This window comes from Leuciscus leuciscus (assembly GCF_965113295.1).
Source record: "Leuciscus leuciscus genome assembly, chromosome: 13".
NCBI lineage: Eukaryota > Metazoa > Chordata > Actinopteri > Cypriniformes > Leuciscidae > Leuciscus > Leuciscus leuciscus.
Window position 1 is genome coordinate 5,485,468 of NC_138737.1, and position 10,200 is coordinate 5,495,667.

Sequence of the window (10,200 nt, forward strand, 5' to 3'; positions counted from 1 at the left end):
CTGTTTACCATGTTCACAGAGGTCTGCTTTGTATCTTATCTGTGGTAAAATCACTGTAAAGGCCCCAATATACTCGCAGCGAAGTTCTTTTTCTTTCTTCGCTCGGGGTAAAAAAGAAGTTTGAAATCCCTTTGCAGCGTTTATACTGTTAGCAAACATCCCGACGCCACCCACAATGATAAAAGCGGTGTTTAGATGAAAATGTAAATATGTGCTGCACTCTTTCCTGAACAGAAGAAATAAACCGGAGATTTCCACGTCAAAGAAGGCGGAGCCTCAGAGCCACACCCACCCTTATGTAATCGCCACAGACCAATGGTAGTTCGAAGGTGTTTACCAGCCAAGAGTTTGAAGGCTGTTTCAAACTCCCGAAACGAACGCAAAATTGACTTTGTTTTGGTCTGATTTTGTTCTAAAAGACGTCTCACCAGTTTGTTCTTTTTCACTTGAAGTATATTGGGGCCTTAACATTAGACTTCTCATGGGTTATGGTTTTAATAAAACATCTCCTCATAAAACTTCATCTTCAAGATTTATTGTGACAGACATAAATGCAATTGCTAATGCATGTAAATGTGTGTGTGTGTGTGTTTGTGCAGGAGGTTGCTGGTGAGCCTCTGTATAAGTTGTACAGGGCTATTAAATACCAGGTAGATAAAGGACCAGTGGATGCAGTGACGGGAAAAGCCAAACGCACTCTCAACGACAGCCACCTGCTCAGAGAGGACATCGACTACTGCGCTGTGGTGTGTCTCTGTAATACTTCCATCTCAATGCTGCACAAAACCAATCTCCTAAATGAATAAATCGAATAAGACAAGAGTTTGTGTTTCCCATCTCAGACTCTGACAGTGCTGGTGAAGAGTGGTGTCGAGGTCCAGCCCTGCCCTGTTAAAGTTCTGGACACTGACACCATCACTCAGGTTAAAGACAAAATCCTGGACCAGATTTATAAAGGAGCGCCATTCTCCCAGAGACCAGCCGCAGACTCACTGGACCTTGGTACGGCTTTGGTAGATACATCTAGACTAGTCACTACTATGTTTGGTTTATTTGTAAAAGCTTCATGTTTTGCATATTGTGTTCCTTCAGAGTGGCGATCTGGCCAGGCAGGTCACCTGACTCTGTCTGATGATGATGTCACAGGCATCGTTCAGGGTCGTTGGAAACGGATTAACACTTTACAGCACTACAAGGTATAGTTCATTCAGATTAATTGGTTGATTATTAATTGGTTGGTTGAATGTGGGTCGGCTGATTAGTTAATTGGCTGGTTGGTTGGCTAATTGGTTAGTGGGATGGTTGACTTGTTTCTTTGTAGGTAGATTGATTGTCTGGTTGGTTGGTTGGTTGATTCTGAGGGGCTGTTTACACTACACCATTTTCAACTAAAAATGTTAAAATTATGTATTTTGGCTGTTCATTTACACGACAGCTGTGTTTTGGGTGCCTGAAAACACAAACTTTTGAAAACGGGTTTCAAAGTGCACGTTTTTGAAAACGGTCTCCGTATAAACAACAAAAACGCGAATCTCTGAAGACGATGACATCATGCACATGCATATTACGTGTTCAGTCTATAGTGTCTCATCGCCATCTAATGGCCTGGCAGCAGAATACAGTTTTTTTTTGTCTTTTTCGCGGATCCATGTGAATGGGGATCGTTTTGACAACGGAGTCGTCTGTACGCGGAAAACTCAAAGGAAAATCTTCTCAGTTTTAAGCATATCGTTGTCGAGTAAACGTAACCTGAGGGTTGGTTGATATTTTGAGTCAGTCTGTTGATTTTATGAGTTTGGTTGGTTAATTTTGTAAGTTCACTGGTTAATTTTGTGAGTTGGTTGGTTGATTTGTAAGTTGACTGGTTAATTTTGTGAGTTGACTGGTTAATTTTGTAAGTTGACTGGTTAATTTTGTGAGTTGGTTGGTTGATTTGTAAGTTGACTGGTTGATTTTGTGAGTTGGTTGGTTGATTTGTAAGTTGACTGGTTAATTTTGTAAGTTGACTGGTTAATTTTGTAAGTTGACTGGTTAATTTTGTAAGTTGACTGGTTAATTTTGTAAGTTGACTGGTTAATTTTGTAAGTTGACTGGTTAATTTTGTAAGTTGACTGGTTAATTTTGTAAGTTGACTGGTTAATTTTGTGAGTTGGTTGGTTGATTTGTAAGTTGACTGGTTGATTTTGTGAGTTGGTTGGTTGATTTGTAAGTTGACTGGTTAATTTAGCAAGTTGACTGGTTAATTTTGCAAGTTGACTGGTTAATTTTGTAAGTTGACTGGTTAATTTTGTGAGTTGGTTGATTTGTAAGTTGACTGGTTAATTTTGTGAGTTGACTGGTTACTTTTGTAAGTTGAATGGTTAATTTTGTGAGTTGACTAGTTAATTTTGTAAGTTGACTGGTTCATTTTGTAAGTTGACTGGTTAATGTTGTGAGTTGGTTGGTTGATTTGTAAGTTGACTGGTTGATTTTGTGAGTTGGTTGATTTGTAAGTTGACTGGTTAATTTTGTGAGTTGGTTGATTTGTAAGTTGACTGGTTAATTTTGTGAGTTGGTTGATTTGTAAGTTGACTGGTTAATTTTGTGAGTTGGTTGATTTGTAAGTTGACTGGTTGATTTTGTGAGATTGTTGGATGTTTTGATTTGGATGGCTGATTTTTGAGAGTTGGTTGGTTGATTTTGTTAATTGATTGGTTGATTTTGTGAGTTGGTTGGTTGACTTGATTTAGCTCTAAGTCTCTCTCTTTCCTCTTGTTTCCTCAGGTACCTGACGGGGCCACCGTCGCTCTCATCCCTCGTTCCCAGAGTTCTCTTGGAGTAAATCAGGTCTACCAGACTGGAGAGAGTAAGTTGAATACTTTTTGGTCAATAAAAAATAAACTTTTTATCACTTCACTTTATTTTACACTTTATTCACTGCGTTACTCACCATCTGAGAGCAAAAATGATATATTTCGTATTGATATCTGGTCTGCTCCTTGCAATTGCTGTAGAAACTCCAATGCTGGAGGGAGAGGAGGAGGAAGGCCTTCGGCTATGGCATCTGGTGAAGCCGAGCGAAGATGCCGAGATCCCCAAACACAGGAAGAGCAGCATGAGAGAGAGAGAGCGGGCAAAAGCCATTCCTGAGATCTACCTTACACGACTGCTTTCAATGAAGGTAAGTGGGATGTTTGTGATTGAGTCATCTTTAAAACGGCATACACAAAAACACTTCAAACGGATCCTGCCGCTGCTTATGTTTGCGTGAGATCTGTCTTCTGCTGCTGACTGTCAGTGTGATTGAAAGCTGCTCTGTGTTTGTAAATGTGTATCTTCAGGGCACGCTGCAGAAGTTTGTAGATGATGTCTTTGTAGCCATACTGAGTACGAAACGGCCTCCACCCATCGCCGTCAGGTTCTTCTTTGACTTCCTGGACGACATGGCAGAGAAACACGGCATCGATGACCCAGAGACCGTTCACATCTGGAAAACAAACAGGTCGGCATAACTGTCTACATCTATAAAACTATTTAATTAAGGGTTTTGAGCTGTACAGCTCAGGAATTTAGATTAAATATGACATTTGAAGAGGACATATTTTTGATTTACTTGATTGTTAGTTTTTTTTAAGACATTCATTTTGTCATTCTATGGTTATTGAAAAACTGGGAAATTCAGGGAATTTGGAAATGGGGTTTTCAGGTCTAGAAAAGTATTGGGAGTTTTATACTGAATGTGTTTTTTTGTATAATTGTTGTATTTTCTCAAAAAAACGTCTATAAAATAGTTTTTAATCTTTATCCTGTAATCTTGATTTACTGGTAAAGTGATGGATATTCATTGGTCAATACAGTAGGAGAGGAAATCCATTTTTCATCCATTTCATGAAGTACAAATGCAAAAAAAATTCTTGTTGCTCTAATCTAATCTATTTTATTGACTAAATATTACTATTGTAGAATAAAACATCCTCGCAAGACATGTTGATGTCTGATTTCCGATGGAATCTTTCCTTTGAATGGGTTCTTTTCAGTGAAAGCGGTTCTCAAACTGGTCTGAATGACTCGTATGGCGCTTTTCCACTGCATGGTACGGCTCGGTACGGTTCGACTCGGCGCGGAACGGTTCGGCTCGCTTTGCTTTTCCACTGCATGGTACGGCTCGGTTCGGCTCGGTACGGTTCGACTCGGCGCGGAACGGTTCGGCTCGCTTTGCTTTTCCACTGCATGGTACGGCTCGGTTCGGCTCGGTACGGTTCGACTCGGCGCGGAACGGTTCGGCTCGCTTTGCTTTTCCACTGCGTGGTACGACTCGACTCGGTACGGCACGTTTCGGTTCGCTTTAGCTCGGTTGCTTTTCCACTGCAGTTAGTACCGCTTCAAAGTGGGTGGGACTGATCGTTATAGTTGCCGTCTCTACTGCCATGACATCATCATATTAAATGCGAATTTTTCATTCCGTGTTTCCCCATTCACTCCTCGGCAACCAACGAGAGGAACGTCCGCACCTCGTCCACTGACCACGATTCAGCCATTTCTTTTTTTTAAGTTTATACTGTTGTTTACTGGCTATTTAAATCTAGCGGGTTTAGTGTCTCGTGTCGTAAATACAATGACGCTGGTAGTGATGATTCTGTCTGACCAATCAGTGATCTGCAGTGTTTTCACGTCACATTTTAGTATCAGTACGGTACGCTTGGAACCTCAACAGAGGTGGTACCATTTAAAGCGAGCCGTACCGTACCGTACCATGCAGTGGAAAAGCGCCAAAGCGTGCCGTACCGAACCGAGCCGTACCGTACCATGCAGTGGAAAATAGAGCTGGTCTGAATTTGAATAATTTTTAAATCCATTTATTACAAAGATAATTGAAAACTCTGGAAATTTGTGAAATCTGAAAATGTCTATAGTGAATAAAAAATTTTGTACATATTTCCATTTTGTAATATTAATATTCACTGTCCTTGTGTAAAGTTTGCTAAGCAAGCAAATCATTATTCTCCCCACCCCCCACCCAATCTCTTTTATTCGAACTGGTTCAGAAATTGGTCTGAATGATTCATTAGTGAATCATTCTGGATTTGAATTGATTTTTTAGAAATCCTTACTCTGTGATTGCAAATGATTGGAAAGGTCTTGGAGAACCTTCATGTTTCTATGTTCATTATATTAAATGTTAAATTAAATGCACTCTTGTCTTCCCTCCGCCTTACAGTTTGCCTTTGCGTTTCTGGGTCAACATCTTGAAGAATCCTCAGTTTGTCTTTGACGTGCAGGTGACGGATAGCGTGGATGCCGTCCTTTCCGTGATCGCACAGACCTTCATTGATTCCTGCACTACATCCGAGCACAAAGTGGGCCGGGTCAGTACAGCAATTAACCTCTTGACCTCTCTAGCGGTGACCTCATTATGGTAGAGAGTGTGCATGTAGAGCGAGAAGATGAACAAGGGCAGGAAAGAGAAAAAGAAAATAAGGATGCTGTAGCATTGAAAGGAGCTCATTGTTGTGTGTCTCGTCCTCAGGATTCTCCAGTAAATAAGCTGTTGTATGCCAGAGAAATCCCACGATACAAGCAGTTGGTGGAGCGGTGAGAAATCTAAATGTTACACAGTGATACGGCCCTTTTCAAACACATCTATTAGCACTGAAATGGATACAGGAAGTTGATGATATTTCGTGCTATAAAGCTTCCTCCTCTCCTGCAGGTACTACAGTGATATTCACAACGCCGTGTCTGGCTGTTACCAGGAAATGAACTCAACCCTCACAGAGCTGTCTGGGGTGAGACTGAATTTTATTCTATTCTAAATGAAACTCTGACTGTGTTTTTACATTTGAACAGACAGCAGGGTCCAAAATGATGAAACCACATTGAGAATCTGGGAGTTAATGTCTAGTTTAAGGGTCAATGATGTGACTCTTGTTTGTTTTTCTATTAATTTATTAAACATTACTTGAATACATGCTGATCATGTTTTTAATTTCTGAATTATGATTAATTATGATTTATTATTTATTTATTTATTTGATATGTCATGTGGTGTTTTTGAATTTTTTAAAAACTGTTTTTAATGATTTTTTTATTATTTTACATTTTTTTATAAATAACTTGATTTTAGTAATTAAAGAAAAAAAACACGTCATGTGATGTGACAATTTTTTGAATTGTAAAATCTTATTACAAATTTTATTAATAATTCGTGATATTTGTAAAATAAACAGCTTTTCATGTGGTGCAAGATCTTTTTGAATTAATTGTAAAATATTACATTATTTTTGAATTAATTCATTTGTTGAGGGTCAAAAACTGGTTTTGAATAAATAATTGGAAAATATAAAAAATATCCATTGAATTAATAATTTGTGATATTTGTTTAAAAAAAAAAACCCACCATGTCATGTGGTTTAGACTCTGAGTTAATATTTAATTAATTTGTGCTATTTGTAAAAAAATTAAATAAAATAAAATTTGATGGGGTGCAACAAATTTTAAACATTCAAATTTTTCATAAATGTATATGGTAAATTATTTTTGTGTTTTGAACTAAATTTTCCTTCCTTTTCTATTTCTTCAACATGAACACGTAATCTTGCTATTTTAAGTTTCTGATCTGTCTGTTTTCAGAGCTTTGCATCCGAGATGAACAGTTTGGTGGCGTTGCATGAGCTGTACAAATATATCAACAAATACTATGATCAGGTCAGTATGGGACTGATTCAAGCTTCTTATGTTGTTTGTGTTAGAGCAAATTAATATATCTCTCATATTGCATTATGTGCAGATTATCATGTCTCTGGAGGAAGACGCCGCGGGTCAAAAGATGCAGTTGGCGTATCGGCTTCAGCAGGTCGCCGCCCTGGTGGAGAATAAAGTCACTGACCTTTAGACTTTGACCTTTTACCGTCTAAACTCATCAATAATCACATCTGAGAGAAATCAGATCAGTGCTTTACGATTGATCGGCTGATGTAATGCTACCGCTACGTCAAACCCTTGCGTGCTTCCACAGCCGTTCACATAAACTTGCTGTATATTCTTAACAAAAGGGAATAGGAAATGAAGTAATGATCACTATCTTTCGATGAATCCTTAATGGGATTTTTATTGGAGAAGGATTGCTTTTCAGACTGAGACTCTGAACTACTCACAGGAGTATTGACTGAGTGTGTGTGTGTGTGTGTGTGTGTGTGTGTGTGTGTGTGTCTGAAAGGGTCTGCTGTATATGTGAAGTTTACTCATTTGAAATTCTCTGACCCAAGTCTATTTTAATGACACTACTGAAGCATTTCAAAAGACACATTTTATATTGTTTTTACTTCCGTTCAAGTGGATCAGATCTTCTGTATGGAGTTTCATGAACTGTTTCAACAAAACCCATCACGTTCAACCATTACAATCACGTCAGCGCTGTGGACAAGTCCCACATGTACTTCTACTGTACATGGAGTATTTCGTTCCAGGATTAGAAATGTTCTGCTCATCCACTATCAAATCCTAAACTCAAAAGACTGTCCTTGGCCGTGTTGTATTAACCTTTTATACTAACATTTCTACATTAGTATTGCAGATCAAAAGAAGTATTAAGCTTTTACAGGGGCCGTAGTGTAAGTCTATGCACACAAGTGCCAGAACATGTTATAAGAGCACAATATTTGTGTGTGTGTTTTTGTGTAGCTTTATGTTTGCATGCAAAAGAAAGAAAAACGGTCACAGTTTTCAAGTTTTCTGCTGTTGTTAGGATCTCAAATCTTAGAATTTCTCACACAGGGATACAAAATTGTTAAATGTGCTCATCTGAATTCTGATTTGTAGCACTATAGCCTGGTTAACTTTAGTTGATCATAACGTTAATGCACCTTCACGCCCAAGATTTGTGATAAATCCCTGTAAAATATGAGTCCAGGCTACATTTCACTCTCAAATCAACAACAAAAATATATTTTATATTTTGCACAAAATATTTTTTCACTTGATCCAATATATCATTATTATTTTTATTTTTGCATTGTATCGTAATTCTTGTAAAAATGTCAGAATTCACAAAAACTTAATGGTCCTGAAAAAGGGCTTGATTTTTTTTCATTTTTTTTCTCAATCAGAATAAAATGTCAGTAACGCTTTACAATAAGGTCTGATTTGTTAACATTAACTAATGTATTAATGAACATGAACTAACAATGAGCAATACATTTATTACAGTATTTATTAATCTTAATGTTAATCAAAATACAGACATTCATTGTTTATGTTAGTTCACAATGCATTAACTAACGTTAACAAATAATAATGTTAATAATTAATATTAAATATTAATATTAAAATACGTTAATAATGTATTATGAAATTAATATTAACTAAGATTAATAAATGCTGTAGAAGTATTGTTCACCAGTTCTTGTTAACTAAAGTATTTGCCTAATATTAACTAATGAAACCTTATTGTAAAGTGTTACCAAGATTTCTTAATGATTTGATTTGATTTAAACATGAAATAAGACCTTGGAGTGTTTGTGAGATTCACCCACACTTACACATGGCATTGATTTCCTAATGCTTTGAGTTTAACAGCACAAGAGAGCACAATTCTCAAAGATTCAGTCTCATGCGTGAAGTGCAGCTGGAATGTCCAGTTTCTTGGGAGATATTGAAACAAAACTGGGACATTTTGGGTTGACGAGTGGAGAAAAGCGTCTTTATTCGCTCGGTCCCGATGATTTGAAAAGCAGCAGTTGGCTTGAGAGTTGTGGACATCAGACACTGAATAGAAACTAACTTATTATATTGTAAATAATGCTTATTTATACATGAGCGCCAAATGTGCCTTCTTTGTTACTTTTTATAATGTCTACCAAGTAAACATGCTTGACATTACTTGCCAAATGGAGAAGATGATGAACTGTGGCACAGCTGTTGCCCGTTGTAAAGATCACGAAGCAGAGTCTCAGGATTCTCAATGGATTCAGTACAAACACTCATGTGTAACCTAATTCATTTCTAGTTTGCCCTACCAGCTCATTTTCCTGGAGTGATCTGTGTTCACCGTGATGGTGATGGTGTAAATTGCATTTTTTTTTTTGTGTGTGTGTGTGTGTGCATCTGTTCTTTTTAGCTTCTTATAATTTGTTTTTACCCGAAGCACTTTGTGTTTACATTTTGGCTTATCCATAATGTCTAATTTTTTTTGTAGTTTGATCATGAAGCTGATGTTACGTGCTTCGACACAGTTCCTTTTGTGTATAAAACTATGAAAATAATGGAGTTAATGCTATCTAGACATCTCAAATGTATTTTTGAAGGCTTCCCTGTTCCTGCATTTATTTATGTGATTTTGAGCTATTAGGCTTCATCATAATAATGTATGCACAGGGTTGGGTTTTAAAAAGGGGAAACGTATTAGTTTTCTCATTCTGTGTGTTTATTATCCTGTTGTTGAATGTGTTTGGCCTCTTGGTGTATTTTTCTGATTATTATAGGCTGATGCATGCTTGAGATTTGATTGGATTTTCTGATTGGGTTGCTTTTTGAGAGGTCGCTCGATGGACTGCGTTATGAGTGCATGGCTCTCATAAAAACACTGTCTGAGAATGTGTGTGTGTGTGCATGAGAGTTTGTAAGTAATTGTAGCGCTTCGTACATGATGTTGAGGTTTTTTTAGGGAAATCTCCTGTTATGTGCACTTTTCTCTGAGAGAATCCAGCTAAATCTTTTTGTACAGTCTTGCGATTTACTGTTTTGCCAATTGCGTGGATTACAGCTTTGTATCTTTGCAGATAAACAATTCAGGCCGTTGTTTAGAGAATTGTTGGTGTACATGGAGCCCTTGCCCGGCACCGAGTTTTACACAACTTTTATACAAGGGTTAAAAAAAATAATAATATATGGTAATTTTCTAATGAAGTTGGGGTTAAAAGAGAACTTAAACCCAGTCTAAAGACTTACTCTTTTGTATTTGTATTGTGTATAGTTTGCTAACAATTGTGTATATGTGCCTGTACATATTGTGAAGAGGACATGTTCTTTTTTTTCTTTCTTTCTTTCTTTCTTTCTTTTTTTTTACTTGGACAGAGTTGCTCTCTCCAATCAGGAGAAATTGGGAGCCGAAATGTTAAAATGAGTGAAATGGAAATTTGTATCTGGGAAAAAAAATAAAGCTATAATTTTAACATTGAAGATGTGTTTACTGGTTTGAGTTTTGTATATCTGTTGTTGACATCA

At 37.3% G+C, this 10,200-nt stretch overlaps 1 protein-coding gene across 6 annotated transcripts in view; it reads left to right on the forward strand.

The window, feature by feature from the left end:
* plxnb3 (plexin B3) overlaps positions 1 to 10,155 on the forward strand; it is a 77,431-nt gene extending 67,276 nt beyond the window's left edge. For all 6 annotated transcript variants that reach the window (XM_082189124.1, XM_082189126.1, XM_082189125.1 and 3 more), the window contains exons 25-35: positions 600 to 746; positions 843 to 1,002; positions 1,093 to 1,196; positions 2,764 to 2,845; positions 2,994 to 3,160; positions 3,321 to 3,481; positions 5,198 to 5,345; positions 5,507 to 5,571; positions 5,690 to 5,765; positions 6,610 to 6,684; positions 6,767 to 10,155. In XM_082189124.1, the coding sequence (XP_082045250.1) occupies positions 600 to 746; positions 843 to 1,002; positions 1,093 to 1,196; positions 2,764 to 2,845; positions 2,994 to 3,160; positions 3,321 to 3,481; positions 5,198 to 5,345; positions 5,507 to 5,571; positions 5,690 to 5,765; positions 6,610 to 6,684; positions 6,767 to 6,871 (1,290 nt within the window). In that variant the 3' untranslated portion in view covers positions 6,872 to 10,155. The remainder of the gene's footprint in view (positions 1 to 599; positions 747 to 842; positions 1,003 to 1,092; positions 1,197 to 2,763; positions 2,846 to 2,993; positions 3,161 to 3,320; positions 3,482 to 5,197; positions 5,346 to 5,506; positions 5,572 to 5,689; positions 5,766 to 6,609; positions 6,685 to 6,766) is intronic.
* Positions 10,156 to 10,200: the final 45 nt, after the last annotated feature.